The sequence below is a fragment of the Cladophialophora psammophila genome (assembly GCF_000585535.1).
Source record: "Cladophialophora psammophila CBS 110553 chromosome Unknown aczJe-supercont1.2, whole genome shotgun sequence".
NCBI classification, from domain to species: domain Eukaryota; kingdom Fungi; phylum Ascomycota; class Eurotiomycetes; order Chaetothyriales; family Herpotrichiellaceae; genus Cladophialophora; species Cladophialophora psammophila.
The window spans coordinates 1,174,554-1,191,585 of record NW_006912923.1 but is presented as its reverse complement, the minus strand read 5'-3'; the positions used below and the strand labels follow the sequence as shown (position 1 = coordinate 1,191,585).

The 17,032-nt window shown below is 51.2% G+C and overlaps 10 protein-coding genes across 10 annotated transcripts; 5 read left to right on the top strand and 5 right to left on the bottom strand.

Moving 5' to 3' along the window:
• Positions 1-405: 405 nt before the first annotated feature.
• A1O5_01765 (uncharacterized protein) lies at positions 406-1,199 on the top strand (the record flags this gene model as incomplete). Its single annotated transcript, XM_007742381.1, has 3 exons — positions 406-691; positions 749-945; positions 1,002-1,199. The coding sequence occupies 3 exons, from the start codon at positions 406-408 to the stop codon at positions 1,197-1,199; spliced, it is 681 nt and encodes a 226-aa protein (XP_007740571.1).
• Positions 1,200-1,206: 7 nt separating this feature from the next.
• On the top strand, positions 1,207-2,106 carry A1O5_01764 (uncharacterized protein; the record flags this gene model as incomplete). Its single annotated transcript, XM_007742380.1, has 1 exon — positions 1,207-2,106. One exon carries the CDS (start codon positions 1,207-1,209, stop codon positions 2,104-2,106), a length of 900 nt encoding a protein of 299 aa, XP_007740570.1.
• Positions 2,107-2,655: 549 nt separating this feature from the next.
• Positions 2,656-3,481, bottom strand: A1O5_01763 (uncharacterized protein; the record flags this gene model as incomplete). Its single annotated transcript, XM_007742379.1, has 2 exons — positions 2,656-2,854; positions 2,919-3,481. 2 exons carry the CDS (start codon positions 3,479-3,481, stop codon positions 2,656-2,658), a joined length of 762 nt encoding a protein of 253 aa, XP_007740569.1.
• A 384-nt stretch (positions 3,482-3,865) lies between these two features.
• Positions 3,866-4,703, bottom strand: A1O5_01762 (uncharacterized protein; the record flags this gene model as incomplete). Its single annotated transcript, XM_007742378.1, has 2 exons — positions 3,866-4,055; positions 4,135-4,703. The coding sequence occupies 2 exons, from the start codon at positions 4,701-4,703 to the stop codon at positions 3,866-3,868; spliced, it is 759 nt and encodes a 252-aa protein (XP_007740568.1).
• Positions 4,704-5,453: 750 nt separating this feature from the next.
• On the bottom strand, positions 5,454-7,613 carry A1O5_01761 (uncharacterized protein; the record flags this gene model as incomplete). Its single annotated transcript, XM_007742377.1, has 9 exons — positions 5,454-5,867; positions 5,920-6,020; positions 6,080-6,331; positions 6,518-6,758; positions 6,805-6,963; positions 7,019-7,103; positions 7,158-7,320; positions 7,375-7,464; positions 7,520-7,613. The coding sequence occupies 9 exons, from the start codon at positions 7,611-7,613 to the stop codon at positions 5,454-5,456; spliced, it is 1,599 nt and encodes a 532-aa protein (XP_007740567.1).
• Positions 7,614-8,123: 510 nt separating this feature from the next.
• On the top strand, positions 8,124-9,406 carry A1O5_01760 (uncharacterized protein; the record flags this gene model as incomplete). The annotated part of the gene is made up of 3 exons (XM_007742376.1): positions 8,124-8,553; positions 8,619-8,840; positions 9,009-9,406. The coding sequence occupies 3 exons, from the start codon at positions 8,124-8,126 to the stop codon at positions 9,404-9,406; spliced, it is 1,050 nt and encodes a 349-aa protein (XP_007740566.1).
• A 3-nt stretch (positions 9,407-9,409) lies between these two features.
• Positions 9,410-9,835, top strand: A1O5_01759 (aldehyde dehydrogenase (NAD+); the record flags this gene model as incomplete). Its single annotated transcript, XM_007742375.1, has 1 exon — positions 9,410-9,835. One exon carries the CDS (start codon positions 9,410-9,412, stop codon positions 9,833-9,835), a length of 426 nt encoding a protein of 141 aa, XP_007740565.1.
• Positions 9,836-10,341: 506 nt separating this feature from the next.
• On the bottom strand, positions 10,342-11,571 carry A1O5_01758 (acyl-CoA dehydrogenase; the record flags this gene model as incomplete). The annotated part of the gene is made up of 1 exon (XM_007742374.1): positions 10,342-11,571. One exon carries the CDS (start codon positions 11,569-11,571, stop codon positions 10,342-10,344), a length of 1,230 nt encoding a protein of 409 aa, XP_007740564.1.
• Positions 11,572-13,482: 1,911 nt separating this feature from the next.
• Positions 13,483-14,202, top strand: A1O5_01757 (uncharacterized protein; the record flags this gene model as incomplete). The annotated part of the gene is made up of 2 exons (XM_007742373.1): positions 13,483-13,922; positions 14,040-14,202. 2 exons carry the CDS (start codon positions 13,483-13,485, stop codon positions 14,200-14,202), a joined length of 603 nt encoding a protein of 200 aa, XP_007740563.1.
• Positions 14,203-14,832: 630 nt separating this feature from the next.
• A1O5_01756 (uncharacterized protein) lies at positions 14,833-16,770 on the bottom strand (the record flags this gene model as incomplete). Its single annotated transcript, XM_007742372.1, has 4 exons — positions 14,833-15,900; positions 15,971-16,170; positions 16,225-16,457; positions 16,511-16,770. The coding sequence occupies 4 exons, from the start codon at positions 16,768-16,770 to the stop codon at positions 14,833-14,835; spliced, it is 1,761 nt and encodes a 586-aa protein (XP_007740562.1).
• Between the last annotated feature and the right edge of the window lie 262 nt (positions 16,771-17,032).

Sequence of the window (17,032 nt, the reverse complement as noted above, 5' to 3'; positions counted from 1 at the left end):
ACATATCGTATTTACAACGGTCAATTGGTCTCTGTTTACTTAGTCTTACTTGCATCTGACTCTCGTTACGGTTGACTTCTGCGTACCGTTTATGGGCTACACTCGATCAACCTCTGTGACCCATGGAGAAAAGGTTTTGCCGGTCGTAGTTTGCAAGCGTGTCCAGACACATGTGGGACGCGAATGAAGAATTCCCCCTTTTGGTCGGCTTAGAACTCCTGGGGTCTTCCTGTATTTCTCCGTCCTGCGGGGGATCCAAGAGTTTAAGGACCGCATGACGTTCTCACTCAATGCCATTGGTCTCGAAAATATGTTCGGTTTGGAGAGCACACCACGGCGATCTCATATAGGTAGTGCCTTGTGTTCCACATTGAGAATTCAGTCTCGTCCGCATTTGTCGACAAGATGAAAGGGAAATTGTTGGCGATGTATGACAACTCCATGGGCAATTTCAACTCTCTAGCCGGCTTACCCTCGGCCATCAAGGATCATGACTGGACAATCCACTCGGTTTTTCTTTTGGCAGGTGCTGTCTTGTTCATCTGGTACACCGTCTCAACAGTTAGAGCGTACTGGCGGCTACGAGAATTCCAAGGCCCACCGCTCGCGGCATTCACCAACCTTTGGTACGCAAAGGCAGTCACAACGTACAAACTTCATCTGATCCTCGGGGATGTGTGCACCGAATACGGTGTGTGTTGAGAGTAACGTCCATCCACGCGGAGCTCAGCGTTGACAATTTTGTCAGGTTCCTTGGCCCGCATCGGGCCCAATACGTTGCTTACTTGCGATGTAGAACTGATCAGAAGGATTAATGCGGCTCGGTCAACGTATCACCGTGGCGACTGGTACAGAGCCTTCAAATTTGATGCAGAGCGGGAGAATCTGCTTTCTGAGCCCGATGAAGTCAAGCACGTGGAAATGCGGAAGAAGGTCGCGGCTGGAGTATGTCCTTGAGCAGCGCTCACGTCCCGGCGTTTAGCAGCCACTAACTCTGGCAGTACGCCGGCAAAGATAACCCGACATTGGAAAGAGACATGGACGACATTCTCTGGCAGCTCATCACCCTCATCAAGGATCGGTACATCAGCAATGGTAGCAGCCTGAAGAAGTTTGACTTAGCAGCCGCGGCACAGTACTTCACTGGACACTATTACCTGTTTAGCTTTGGGCCAACCACTAGGTTGGCTCAAAAATGACCAAGACATGTACTTGTACGTGACGACCCTCGCGAAGAATCTCCCCTTGATGAACTTTGTCAGCGCCATCCCCTTCTTCATCTATCTGATGCGTCACCCGATTGTGCAACGAATGATGATGCCATCGCTCAAAGCCAAGGTGGGTGTGGGCAAAATCAAGGGCGTAGTGGGTCAGATCGTTGGCCAGAGATTCGGAGAAAACAAAGTCGTCCGGGAGGACATGATCCAAAGCTTCATCAAAAATGGTCTGACGCAGGGTGAAATAGCGGACGAAGGAATGTTGCAGCTTTTCGCCGGCTCGGACACGACATCTACCGTGCTGAGGTCCGGTTTGTTTTACATCATCACAAACCCACGAGTCTGCACCCGACTACAAGCAGAGTGCGATGCCTCAGGAGTTCCTCTGACGGAAATCATATCGGCCGCGAAGGGTCCAACGCTTCCATACTTGAACGCTTGCGTCAAAGAGGCTCTGCGCTACCACCCAGCTGGAACTGGTCTACTGCCGCGTGTGGTTGGCCCAAATGGAGACTACCATGAGGGCAAGTATCTCCCCCCAGGCACTACCATCGGATTCTGTGGCTGGAACGTGTTCAAAAACAATTCAGCCTATGGCCCGGACTACTCCGAATTCAGGCCGGAACGCTGGTTTGATGCAGATCCTGAGAGGCTAGCACGAATGGAGAAGGCACATGATTTGGTGTTTGGTTATGGGAGGTATAAATGCATGGGGGAAAAGATTGCAAGGATCGAGTTACACAAGGCAATTTTCGAGCTTATCAGGAGGTTCAACTTTACTGCCGTCGATGCCATGAAACCTTTTGACCAGTATGAAAACCATGGCGTGTTTGTCCAGCATGGTCTCTGGGTGAGAGCAGAGGAACGAGTACCCAAGACAAAGGAGTAGCACAGAGTGCGCTGTTGGTCCCGAACTAGGGGCCTCACCAGTGACCTCGGTACCTTGGTTTGCTTTAATTTGCAAAATGTGTGGTTGCTGGAGCAAAGACTTCTCAATCTGTCGTGTTTCCTACATCAAGGAGCGTATTCCACGTTTGTCTTCCACATTCGACACAATGGCTGATTATCGGCTGAGGGAATTTCACGTCGAAGAGCTGTCACTCTCGGAGGTACGATGTATCACCTATGGTGATGTTATGTAGTATTCCAACCTGCCAATTTGGAAACAAACTGACGCCCCAGTGAAGAATTACTCGGGACCATCTATCATCGGTCAAGATGAAAGCTTCCTTACAAACATCGATGGCAGGTGTACCAACATGTCAAGAGAAAAGCACAAGTTCTAGACTCGTGCTCACAGTAACCACTAGAATGGGGTGATTTGTACCGTATTCGTCATCAGACCAATGATGCCTGGCGTAGTGAATGTTGTCCCCAGATTTCTCAAATTCTATAGAGCTCAACAACGAAAATCCAGGGCAGTGATCGATCCTGGGGCTCAATGCATCCATCCTCCGTCAATGATCTGAACTGAGCCAGTGACATACGAGGACGCGTCGGAAAGTAGCCAGGCGACCATCTCAGCTACCTCCTCAGGTCTTCCTACCCGCTTCAAGGAGCCACGGGGTGCCAGTGTATTTTTCTTCAAATCATCCGGAACGTACCGGTCGGCTAAGAGGGCAGTATCAATAGGACCCCTTACTCACACGACCCGTTAGTATACTGTCATCTCCCACAGGAAGTGGTGGTCCAAGGACTCACGGTGCTATCACGTTCACTCTGGATCCGCGAGGTCCCAATTCTCTCGAAGCGGACTTGCTGAGCCCAATAACGGCTTGTTTTGAAGCACAGTAGGCCGCATTTCTGTCCATGCCGGTCAACCCTATCACACTCGACATATTCACAATCGCGCCGGGATGCGACATTGCCTGCATCTGAGCTCGCAGACAGTGTAGAAGTCCTATCAGATTGACTTCCATGGTGAAGTTCCAGTCTTCTTCGTCCAACTCCTCCACCCGATCGATGCCGAACCTCTTCGGTACGACTCCGGCAATGTTTGCGGCGCCATGGAGAAGACCAAATTGCTGAATTGTCTTTTCAATCCATTGAACAACTTGAGAGTCATCTCGAATGTCAACCACAGCGGATAATACTTTGCCTCCAGCGTTCGTTATCTCCGTGGCGACCTGGTCCAACTCGGATGACTTGATGTCGCAGATGGACACTGTCGCACCTCTTAATGCGAGCAGCTTAGCTGTAGCTTTTCCTATCCCCGACGCAGCGCCGGTGACTGCAATTACCTTCCCATTCAAAGTCTTGTCCATGATCAACTATGATCTCTGAGTTCACTGTCGGGCATGAAGGATGCAGCCGGACATGGTTTTCTCAGAAACAGATGGTCTAGTTGGCATCTAAATCAAATGATTGTCAGAATCAAACGGGCCGAGGGGAACGGCCAGCCGAACCAAACCAAAAAGGCAGCTCCACTCAGCAGATCAGACCCGAGGCGGCAGCCATTTTCTCCGTGCGTCAAGCGCGATACCTACGGTAGGCTTATCATCTAATTCGAAACCTGGGAAATCACCAAGTCTCCGGCCTCCAAATACGAGCATATCGCACGTGTTTTTTTTGCACGGTACGGGATTAGGAAAGGTCCAAGCTCTGGTGACTGAAGGGTCTGTAGTGCATTTTCCTACCGGGGCAACTTCCTAGGAACTCATCCAGCCGCCATCGATGAAGTTTACGCTACCTGTAATGTAGGATGCGGCATCGCATAGTAAGAAAGCTATAAGCTCTGCCACTTCAGCAGGTTTTCCTACTCGCTTGATTGCAAGCTGACTGAGCCCTTTGACATCAACGAGGCCTGCTGCTTCCAGCATCGGTGTCTGAGTGAATTCCCTGGATCTTGTGTCAGCCGCTTCAAAGAATAAAACGCTGGCTGGCAGTGAACTGTAAGCGATATCTTGAAAACACTTACGGTGCGACGCAGTTCACACGAATGCCCCTGTCCCCGACTTCTTGTGCGGCAGCCTTCGTAAGTCCAATGACTCCATGCTTGGAAGCCACGTAAGGTGAGTCTTCTCCGAAAGAGAGAAAACCTGCTAGACTCGAGACATTCACGATTCCACTGTTGGGTGAAATCTTTGGAATTTGTGCCCTCATACAGTGCATAATGCCGGTCAGGTTGATGTCGATTACTCTTTTGAATACCTCGTCGGTCATGGCCTCGATGGGTATGCCTCCAAAAGATATCCCTGCTATGTTCGCCGCTCCATCAAGTTTGCCGAAGTGGTCGACACAATCCTGCATCCAGTCGTCGACCTGCTTCCGTTGACGTACGTCCACCACCGAGGCTCGCAGCCTGGAGCCGCTGTTCAGAGGCAACGTCTCCAGTATTGAATCTCGAGCCTTCAAAAGTGTTTCCTCATTGGCATCACACATGGCAACACAGGCGCCTCGTGCTGAAAGGAGCCTGGCAGTTTCAAGGCCCATACCTGAGCCGGCACCTGTAACGGCGATGACTTTTCCTTCGAATAGATTCGACATTCTGATCTACTTGGCGAGAAGACGTTGATTGTTGTCGATGATTGCGCGAGGTCTACCATGACAGGCCTGTTATAGCGGAACCATCACGACTTCCACCTGTTCAAAAAGTCCATTCCTAAGGCCTTGCAAGACCTTGCGCTGGAAGCCCCAAGGGGTGTCTCGCCTCACTTGCCGTAGCCATACGGTCCGACGAAGAGCATTAGGTCTGGTTGGCCGGAGTTTCTTCATCTCTCGGCAATATATTGATTGGTCACTTTCTTTTCTCGGTGAGTCTGGGCGCGGGGGTTGGGGCGAGGGGCCGAGTAGCGTAGGGTGGCCAAAAGTGGGAGGAGTTGCTATCCGATTTTCGAAGCCAAGCTCAAGGTTTGTGCTTGCCTTGGGCCAGCATATTTCAACCTCCCAGAGGATGTTCTAGTGGCAACTCGAGGGCCGCGGAGACGCCACCTACGGGCTAACAGACTGGTGTTGGACGATTTTGAACGAAATTAATTATACCGGGCAAAGCCGCTGCTGTTTCTTCAGAACATGACCTGTTTCCGGCCTCGGTATCAAAGACGATTTCTGCGCTTGGTTCAATATTGACATTGATGATCGGTACATTTAGATCCAAGTCTCTCGCAATGCTTCCTTCAGACTGTAACACCTTCACCGCGAACCATCTTATCGTAGAACTCTTGAATATAGTCACCGTTCTCGTCGAGGAAGCTTTTTGACTGCTCCCAGAGTGCTGTAATTCGATATCGTTTCAATTCACTCCGTGGTTTTATCTGGCACCTGAGGGCACGCCAAGCTCTGCTGATTAGCTTCGCGAACTCGTGCTAGGACGGTGACTCCCAAGTCACCACCGGACGGAGTAAAAGAGGGTGCATACCTGAAGGGCACTGGAGAAGTAATAAATCCGGGTTGGAAAGCATCTTGTTCAACCTTCTCCCCGGGAAATGGCTCGAAATTAAACGACCAAAGAAGCCTGGTCATGGCAACGAATAAGCCCCGATCAGCAACATGGGCGCCTGGGCAGATCCGACGTCCTGCGCCGAAGGTGAAATGATCACGCTTGCTGGCATCCGCCTGCACGGCCGACTCCATTGAGCTCTGTGAATCTTCGAGGAAGCGAGTAGGGTCGAAATTGCGCGGGTTTTCAACGGCATTGTTCACCGCCCACACCTGTTTTGTTGTTATGTCTCGCTTGGGGATTTATGGATAGACGCTAACGCACGTTGTTGACCAGCCCTGCTCCTGCTGGAATGGTGTATCCCAAGTACATGTCATCTTTGACCACTGCATGCGGCATGCCTCCAGTAATGGTGGCTGGATAGACTAAATTTGAGGGTGAGCATAGAAACTGGTAAGCCTGCGGCAAACTCTAGAGGCCCTACAACGCATAGTCTCCTTCAACACACCGCGCGTATATGGGAGGGAATCCCAGTCGGACCACTTTGGCAGTCTGTCGGCTCCCACTATGGCGTCAATCTCTTCTTGCGCTTTCTTTTGGCATTGCGGGTAGAGCAGCATAGCCTGCCAAAAAAAAAAGTCAGCGCAGCTGGGACGGTTGGTGTTGGGCGAAACGGGCCTTGACAAAAAACCAAAGTGAGGTGAATTGGGTATCACTGGGATCTGGTCAGCATTTTCTAACCCACGAGTTCAGCTGGATGATACCACCTTGCAGCGGCCCACGCGTGACCAGCGTTAAATTTGAGATCCTTCTCGGACAGAAACCCTTCTTTCACATCGTTGCTAACAATCATGTCTCTGCAAAAGCCTATTGGTGGCGTCAGAGAAGGTCCTCGTTTTGAGGGTGGATGACCAGGGTCAACGAAACCCCGTTGAAATCTGCGTACAGGGTCTGACATGTCCAGATTCAACCTTGCGTCGAACAATTTGGTACTGTTCATCCCACAAGTCGGACTCTATACGGTTCAATCTGTCGATCTCTCCGAGAAAGGGGATGATTCTGGTTGGCATGTTTCGAAATAATATGCGAAGGAAGGGCCACCAGTCCGTGATGGCCAGCCCCATTCCGACTATCACCTGACCTGCCGTCCACTGGGCCGGGCCCTTTAGTAACAGAGATGTCGCATTACTATTTGCTGTCTGTACTCACCTCGAACAGAGTTCGCGCCGCTTTGTTCTCCTCAATCGAATTTATGCGCATTCCATATGCGATGGTGTATCCGATGCTAGCGGTGTAACGTTTGAGATTGTCCTCAAACTTCGCGGGGGTTTGCAGAAGATCTCCCAGCAGCTGAATCGATTCATAGTCCTTCCCGGCCTAGGTTAACACGTACCCATTTCACATCGGCCAGAGGTGTGGGTACCTGGTACGGGAGATACACGTCCGCGTTCTGACCATTCAGATTCCGATGATACATTCGACGCTGGCGTCTCCAGGTCTCATCATTGCTGACGGGGATATCAATGGTGACGTCCTCGCTTTCTGATGTGGAGACTACTCACTTGCGCATTAGAATTTGGTTGTGGCCGCCAAATTCACCCAAGAACATATCCATCCTGGCGGATGTATTCTGACTTCGCTTATCCAAGAGCTCTTTGACCGCTGTTCTGTCATTCAAGAGGATCATGGTCTGACTCCCAAGCTTGATACTAACCACCGGCCCATCTGAATTTGTGAGTTTAGGTGGTCATGAATGAGTGAATTCAGATTGTTTCTGACATTGGTCTGCCCATTCCTGGAATTTCTCATGGAGTAAGCCGCTCCTTGGGAGTTGATGCAGATTCCCAATGAATGGTAAGGTGGGCGGTCCTTTCAGAGCAAATTCAGCTACGAATTCTTCAATTCAATGCCTCAAGGATCTCACCAGGAGGATATCCCTTCGATCGTTGACCATATCGTAGTATTCGCAGGACTACGGCGACGCCAAGGATGGCGAGCAGGATCCAGGAGAGCCCCATTGCGGGTGGAGTTTGCAAGTAAAAGTGTATTTATCCCCTCGCAAGTCGAGGCGGTGGTCGTACCGATATAAGTCTCAGGGCCCGCGAGATTGATAACTGACATCTCAACCTGAAAACTGACTCCTGCCCCAGAACCCACTTCACTTGAAATCTCCGGACTTTTAGGGGTCCGCCCTCGGTGGTGTAGTCCTCGTTGCCTAAGGGTCATTGCAGAGCTGCCTCAAGCTAACCTTGTCAGGTCGGCGATACTCTCGCTCCCGTGTCGTGTAGTCCGACGCCTTGTCGGGCATGAGAGCGCAGTACGTACTGATGAGGGTTTCGGACACGGCGGGCTACGGTGTTGCATTTTCCATTTCCAGGCGCTCTTCCTAACAGAGCACTATTTCTTTTCGGCACGGCAACACATCACATGTGATTCACAATTATGCTTCGTTTGGTAAATGACTTTGGATTTAAGTGAATCAACTCTAGCAAACGAAGCCCGCCGCATCGATTAAAAGGGCTACCACCATGAACTCGACCTCGTCAGCCCCCGACCTGGACCCATGGTCTTTCACGAGGATGTATATCAACGGCGAATACGTCTCCTCCTCGTCGTCCAACACTTTTACCGTGAGAAATCCAAAAGACAACAGCGTTGTCGCTGATGGGATCCCGATCGCCAATTCAGACGATGTAGACCTTGCTGTAGAGCACGCTGAGGAGGCTTTCCGAGGACCTTGGAGCAAGTTTACCGCATCGCAGAGAATGCAGTGTTTACACAGACTGGCCGGGCTTCTGGAAGACCAGCTTATTCCAATACTCACTCTGGACTCAAAGACTTCTGGCAATCCAGTCTCAATAATTCCGACGCGCGAAAAGAACTACATGGTGAACTGCATTTTGTATTATTCGGGCTGGACGGACAAGCAGAAGGGCGATTATTTCCCCACCGACGACGGTAAGCTTGAAAAAATGCCGGTCACATCTTGAATATACGTCGCTGATTGAAAATAATACCCGCAGGCTTTGTCAAACTCGTTCGACATGAACCGCTGGGAGTTTGTGCCGCAATCAATCCCTTCAACGCACCTATTGCCACGTTCTTCTTCAAAGCAGCACCGTGTCTGGCTACTGGCAATGTGCTGATCGTGAAGCCTTCTGAGAAGACTCCACTGGGATCTCTCGCGCTGGGCCCATTATTTAAGAAAGCCGGCTTTCCACCTGGCGTCCTACAGATTTTGCCCGGTAAGTTTCAATTACAACCGACAGGGAGGACATGCAGCTGTATTCGGTCTTTGTGCGACTTGAATTGGAATTGCCCTTCTGCAAGAGCCTTCTATTTGAGGCACTGCTTTCCGATGTCTTTGGTTTTTTCCTCGCGGCATGAAGCTAAACTATACCTGAAATTCATAGGTGATGGCTCCACTGGGGCACTCCTCGCTCAACATATGAGGGTGCACAAGATCAGCTTTACCGGCAGCATAAATACAGGCAAGCTCATTCAACAAGCTGCCGCCCAAAGTAACCTAAAGCGAGTCACGCTAGAATTGGGCGGGAAAAGCCCGGCCATCATTTTTGAAGATGCTGACCTCGATAACGCCCTGAAATGGACCATCAACGCCATATTGGCACGTTCAGGTCAAGTATGCGTTGCGGCTACGAGAGTTTACGTTCAGAAGTCCATTTCCGAAGATTTCATCCACAGATACCTGGAGATGATGAAGGCGGCTACCGATGATCTGGGCGACCCACAGGACCCATCTGTTAAGCTCGGTCCTTTAGTTGATCAAGGACAGCTTGAGCGCGTCTAAATGATGGTTGATCGAGGCAAGCAGGAGGCCGAACTGGTTGTTGGTGGCGTTAGGCACGGAGAAACCGGCTGCTATATGGAGCCGACTGTGTTTCTAAACCCGAAACCGGACGCGGACATCTACAGGAAAGAGATATTTGGTCCAGTGGCAGTAATTCGGACCTTTGAAATAGAAGAGGAGGTTTTGAAGTGGGCAAATGACTCCGAGTATGGCTTGATGTCGGGTGTATTTACCAGCGATATTCAAAGGGCTTTGCGCTGCTCTGAGCAGCTCGACTCTGGAGTTGTGGGCGTGAACTGTGTCTCGTACATGAATATGCAAGTATGTTTTGGTGGCCGTAAACAGTCAGGTATCGGTCGGGAATTCGGCGAGTATGCCTTGAAGGCATACACTGAGCCTAAGGCAATACTCATCAATATGAGTTTCTAAGACTCGCTGCCGATGATTCTAAGGGGTCATTAAAACTACGCTCACAAAATGCGCTGCCAAAGAGGCTGCTCAACGAGAGGACAGCCGTACGGTTTATGATCAGAATAGTTTTCCGCTCTCCTTGTGCACCTCAGCGAGCACGTATGCCGCACGTGATTGACATGGTCACCGGGAACCCACGTACTGCTCGAGATTAGATTTTCTCATGGCCCCAATAGTCATTGGGAATGCAAGAAGGCGATGTGGTGTTGCTCTGTAACTGCCGCGATGGCCCAGTCAGCAGCCCTGCAGAGCCGAGGCGGGAGATGGACATATTAAGAATTCACAAGATGATGTCTACTTCAGTTCTATAACCACAAAAGAATATTCTTGATTAGTCCGCCTCCATTGGTGAGATGCCGTTAATCACACGTCGCGCTGGCCGCCCCCCTGACCCCCAAAAAGAATATGTCACTAACAATCAAGAGATGGTTCTGCCACCATTAAAACACCCGGCCAACTGTCATTCAGTAGCTCTTGGCCAAACCAAGCACTCGCTCGCCGATATAGTTCAAGATCATCTCTCTGCTGACTGGTGCAAGTCTTGGGAGCATGGCTTCCCTCAGATATCGCTCCACGTGGTACTCCTTAGCATACCCCATTCCGCCATGTGTAAGGACCGCTCTTTCGCAAGCTTCAAATGCCGCCTCAGCTGCCAGATATTTCGCTGTATTTGCGTACTCGCCCGTGGAATGGCCTTGATCATAGAGGCGCGCTGCAAGATAGAGCATCAGTCTTGCTGCCTCCAGCTTCATCCATGACTCTGCTAGTGGATGTTGAATGCCCTGGTTCTTTCCGATTGGCCGATTGAAGACAGTACGCTCCTGTGCGTAAATTGCTGCTCGACGTAATGCTGCAAATCCCAGGCCCAATGCCTCGGCGCCGATGAGGATTCGCTCAGCATTCATGCCGTACATGATCATTTTAAAGCCGTTACCCTCTTCTCCGATAAGCTCAGCCCCCGGAACCTCCCAATTTTCGAAGAAAATAACGTTGCTATCCACAGCCGCGCGCCCTAGTTTCGGAATTTCTGTTACCTGGACCACCGATCGATCCAAGTCGGTGTAAAAGAGAGATAGTCCTTGTGTTGGCTTGCTGACTTGATCCAAAGGCGTCGTCCTGACCAAGATAAGAATCTTCTCCGCTATTTGGGCCGTCGACGTCCAGATTTTGGAACCATTCAGTACGTATTTGTCTCCTTGCTTTTTGGCGCTAGACTGTAGCCTTAATGTGTCGAGTCCGGCATTGGGTTCCGTCACACCGAAGCAAGACTTTTCCTTACCCTGAATTAGTGGTACTAGTATGCGTTCTTTTTGTTCCGCAGTACCAAACTTGACAACAGGTTCGAGGCCAAAGATGTTCATGTGGACGGACGAAGCCCCAGACATCCCACTACCAGATTCCGATATTGTCTGCATCATAACTGCAGCCTCAGAAATACCCAACTCGGAACCACCATACTCCTGGGGCATACAGATACCAAGCCAGCCATCCTTGGCCAAATCCCGATGAAGGTCCAGCGGGAACTCATGCTTATCATCCTTGTCCAGCCAATATTCGTCGGGGTACTTTCGACAAATTTTGGAAATCGCTTCGCGGACTTGGTGCATTGAGTCAGTCCAGTCTGGTTGATTGTTTTGGAGGAATTCGGTGGCGGTGGTGTGCAAGGTGTGTCTTCCACCATCTCCCACTCTCATACGCAAACGCGGTATTCCAAGACACGAAGTAACCCCCCGGGGAGGGAATTTCCTTGCAAAGACTTGCATCCTTACTGCGTAGCTTGTTATGCACAAGAAAGCCGGATAGGACGACGAGAGCGTTCGTTTGGCGTATTTATTGAGTACTGCCTCAGGCGAGTGAGGGGAGCATGGGGAAGAAGCGCAATGTCAACTCCCCATCGGCTATCAATGCAGGATAGAGTAAGTGGATGTATCCAGGTGCGTTGATCGACGCTCGGCATATGTAGTGCTTTGTTTGCGACGAGTCCCCCTTTTCCGGGAGGAAACACGCATCTGATTCCCCATCGAGAGGTCTTTGACCGAGGTTAGAGGTTATGATGGGAGGCCAAATGGTGACGGCGAAATGGAGACGTGTGTCAGCCAGGTCTATAGAATGCTTGTGACTACTGCTGTGTTACTGGTTTAGTCCGGAGTTATCCCGCATGCGTCCCAAGAATACCATGTCCATGTTCGGATCACCCGAATCTTGACCCTCGCATGATTGCCGACTGGAGAACCGAGCAGGGGCCGAAACACCTAATGGGCTGGTCCCCACTAACGTCTCTGGTTTGCAGATTGATGTTGTTCGCCCAAATTCCACCATGTCTGCGTTGAATGATCTATCAGCGGTTTGATTGGGCGGTCTCGCCGCTCCCATCGGCTCCGGAACAGTGGCGCAAATATCAAGGTGATCGAAGCTATGAAAGTTTTCAGCAGACGGGGTAGGTCGTCGCAGAGGGGTCAGAAGCTACGTGCCGGGAGGAATGCACACGACTCACGCTCGTGGGTTACAGGAGATGTCAATTTTATACCAGCATGCGGTGTTCGATTCATCAAATATTGTGGTGGTCGAATCTGATCCACTATAAACTTCTCTAAAGAGATCCAGCCCGCGAGTGCGTCTCCAAGAAAGGTCTCATCTGCCCTCGACAGCCACTGGCGGTGCTCAAGCTTTCGGAGGCGCCCCAACGGTGGCGGCTCTCTTGGAACGCGCAGGAGGAGAGAATATTCCCTTAGCACTCCGGGCGTACGAGATCCTCAGTGTACAGGGTACGCTACGAATCTCATAAGCAAGCCAGCTTACACCAGAGTTGGAAGTTACAGGTTTGAACGAACTTCTCTGACACAAAGACTGAGGCTGTGACACGTGCCACCGACGGAACCGTACAGACTGGGATGCGGCAGTAAAAGACTCGATATGCACCGCCCAAAAGGCTTCAGTGTCACAACGCCGCGCAATACGCTAATGACAAGTACGAGGAAGTCGGGTCCCGTGTCTTGCATGGGACACCATTCCGATCCACGAACGTGTCGGAGGGACATATTCCCGACGACTGGACAATCTTGGATATGATCAAGCGGGAAAAGGCCAAAGTATCAGACGGAAAGTTCTACGAGGCCAGGTTCTAAAATTCAGCCACCATTTACCCAATTCTGATCGACACTGAAGTAATGCGACCGGAGGTTGTCTTATAACAAGGTATCTCGACAGTGGGCATCGGCGGACCAATTCGAAGAAGGTATTTTGCTCTCTTCTACCAAGAGCAGGTACCTAACAAACCTGGGCCTTACTGTCTTCTGGAACTGCAACAGACTAACTGCCCTGCTGTTTCGCCTTCGTATTAGCTGTAGACCGGAACACAAGCGCACAGACCGTCACTAGCAGTCCATATGCTCATCGGCCGGCAGGTTAGGTTGGTCCCGTTTGGGGATGGAATTGACCGAATCCAAAGCCCTGGCGGTTCGGAGGAACAGAAAATTCTTAGAGCCACATTCACTTGGCCGAGACTAGATGTCCTTTGCCATTTTCCATGTGCCGATGAACCTGGTCACTTTCTAGAACTCTTGTCCTCCATTGCAAGTTATCCGCTGGGTCAAGGAGTCTTCACAATGTCAGAACCTCAAACTGCCCCGTCAGGCCTACGGCCGTCAAAACGGTACATTGCCACTCACGATCCGGTGACTGGACGGAGTACCTACGCGAGTGCGCCAGATTATGTCTACGCCGAGTTCCCTGGATTTGGATGTGTTACCCGATCATATGCGACGTCCTCATTGCCCGCGCGTCTCCAAGATGATGAGGATATCAAGGCGTTCGAGAGCAATGACACCGTCTCCAGTCACACCCGGGCCAGAGACTTCGCAATGCCAGCATCCGCCAACAAGAATGGTATCAGCACGACCCAGGGGGTAAATCTCAACGTGCTTGACGTCATTCCCGGTGCCGTGGGTCACTGGCACAGGACGGTGTCCATGGATATCTCCATCTGTGTCATGGGCGAACTAGATCACGAGCTGGAGAGCGGAGGGAAGGTTCGACTTTATCCAGGGTAAGTGTTCAGCAACCCTCCCCCCTCTCCCCCAGGCGAAGGTTCATCGGTGAGAATCCAGCCTCTCGTATTACTCTGAACTGGGGATTGTATCAGTTTCTGATATTGTACTGGTAGGGATCACATAATTCAGCGGGCCACCTTACACCGCTGGTCAAACTCGTCCAAGGAGCAACCTGCGCGACTGATCGCAGCCATCTTACCTTGCGAGGACTTCCACGTGGGCGGTAAACCCGTCCAGGAAGCTCATTTTGCATTTGGAGAAGGCAAACCACAATGATGCCGTTCGTGGTATAACTCGGAAGGATCATTGAAACACGGTTGTGAAGAGTGGACTGCGGCCACGAGGATCGGACGTGGTTATGACAGAAGCAATAGAAGAGCAGAATTTCTGCCGAGGTGCTCGTAGCCTCACACCCGTTCAACCTTGATAACCCCCCTGGCGGAGCACTCCCTCCTCGTGCACAATTATACGAGGAAAAACTCATGCATAGGCCAAATGAATGCATGTTCTGTCAGGCGGTGGCAAGTTCCCCGGGAGCATGGACTGCAAGAAGCGTTTCGATTGCGGTGGCCCAACGAAGAAAAGCGGCATTGGCTGAGGACCTATACTAAAGAAAGTGGATCGCATCTGCCCTACGGGGTCAGCACCTCGGTTTGGATAGCCAAACTTGATCGAACTGACAAAGGAGAATCCTGATTCGGCTTCTCACCTTGTGAATGTTTCTATTCACGTTCGAGATAGCGTCGCACCTGACCAAGTTACACCGAGACTCAAACTGAGGCCTGTGAATATCAAGATGACTATGCGTGGGTTCTGATTCCATCTCAATCACTGTCGCGCTGAGTATCAGAAGAATTCCCCCAGCTTCAATGACCGCTGGCCTTAGCAACACCCTGCGTCTGAAATTTAAGTACAAAAATAGGGCGGATTCGACGGGTCCATGTTGCCCTTGACTAAGGACTCCAAGCCAGGGTGCGTGGGTGATTCGGAAACCACGACGTCAAGGAGATAGGGGCCCTCCTGATTTCGAAACTTGTTCACTGCTCCCGAGATATCATGGATCCGCGTAATCCTGTCGCTTCCATTTTCAAACCCTTGAGCCACGGCCTGAAAAGAGGTCCTGGTGCTTAGAATGGACATCGGCCTATTGGCGAACTTGGCCCCCCAGTTCATTTCTTGGGCATGCCATGACATACCCCACAAGCTGTTGTTCATGATAACGGTGAGGATATTGAGCTTGAATCGAGCATAGGTGTCGAGTTCGGCGATGTGAAATCCCGCCGATCCATCGCCTTGAATGTGAACAATCTGACGACTAGGCGCCGCAGCAGCAGCACCTAATGCGTAGCCCCAGCCGTTCCCGAGAAATCCCATGATGCCACAGGCATATATGCTGAGGTGTGCTTGATTCGTTGGTGCAACATCCAAACCCCACCAGGATGCCTCGCCACCATCACAAATGAAAATTGCGCCTGGGTCCAATGACTTGGCGATCTCATAGATGGCGTGAAAGGGATGCAATGCGTCGTTTGTGGAAGGGGCTGAGTTCTCAAATTTCTTCAAAGGACTAGTCTTCAGCTTTAGCGCAATGTCGAGCCACTCCTTTCGAGGTGGTAGCTTGTTGGCCTGGAAGATCGTCTTCAGTTTTCGCAATGCTTGTTCCGGCTCGCATTGCATGCCCAAGTCGACTCTGTGCATTTTGCCGATTTCCCGGCCATCAGGATCGATCTGGACGATCTTGCATTCGGCTTTGGGAAGAACGAAGCCCCCTCTCGCGCCCGTGAAAGTGCTCGGCCTGGCGCCCATGAGAATGATCAAGTCTGGTCGTGGGCTTGAGGACCCGAGGAGCAGTGCCAGCTGGTTGGCTGGCCCAGCCTCCAGAGGATGTTTGTAAGGGACTGCAGGACCATAGTTGAGGCTGTGGAACACGGGAGTGGATGTTGCTTCAGCTACAGCTTCTAGAATGACAGTAGACTGTAAGGGCAGGTGATCAGATTACAGCTCCACCACCTCAGTAGCACGGCGTGGAGCTAAAGAATCTTACCTTGCCTTCACCGCGTCCGATGACCTCGGCTATGATCGCGGGTCTTTCAGCGGATTTCCATAGTTGGACCAGCGCTTCGATGGCGTCTTCATGTGGACCGGGCGGATATGTGGGCGGATCTGCGATCGCTCCCCAGGAAATGTTTTCCTGGTCAACCGGCAGCATCATCAGTTCGATGGGGATATCGAGCATGACGGGGCCTGGATCGAGAAATCAATGGTCGTGTTCGATATTACACGTAAGAGAATGCGTACCTGGTCCATCTCCAACGGCAATTCTGAAAGCATGAGCCATAACTCTAGGGATTTCAGAGGCATGCACCACTCGATGAGCGAACTTAGTAATTGGCATTGCTAAAGCCACTTGGTCATGAGCACCCTGTAACCCATTGGTGCCAATGTCCCTTTGAGGCTGCGACGACGTGATGAGGACGATCGCGTTGTTGTCTGCCGAAGCTGATGACAGTCCTGGGAGAGCATTGGAGAATCTGGTCATGTATCAGCCCAAATTTTTGTCCAGGATGGATCTTCAAAGTCGTACCCGCTGGCTGCTGTAACGAAACTCACGCCGACCTTGCCAGATGTTTTGTAATAGCCTTCCGCTGCCTGCACGGCCACGGTTTCATGTCGAGTGTCGTAAAGTTTGATACCATTATCCTCGCAGCCAAGCAGGACAGCATCCAGATGACCTCCGCCGAGGCCAAATGCGACTTCAACCCCAAGTGCTTTGAGACATTGAGCGACCAAATCTCCACCGGTCAAACGACGGCCGTGAGGTTGAGACAGAGTAAGAGAGCCCATGATTACCTGAATAGACTGGTTTCAGATATGATGGGGGAGTGGACAGTGATGAACAAGTCGGAATCAGACCAACGGATATTTGATAAGCCTTGAGGCTTGTAAGTCGCGACCTGCGATATGGGAATAGGACACACCACTTCTCCCTCGTTTGAGATGAACGTCCGCTCCAGTTCCCGTTCCACCAAGGGGCCAAGGGGGAAGCTCATTGTTCTCTCAACCATAAGTGGGTCTCAGTCCTGTGGTTCGCCGAGGGGTCAGGCAA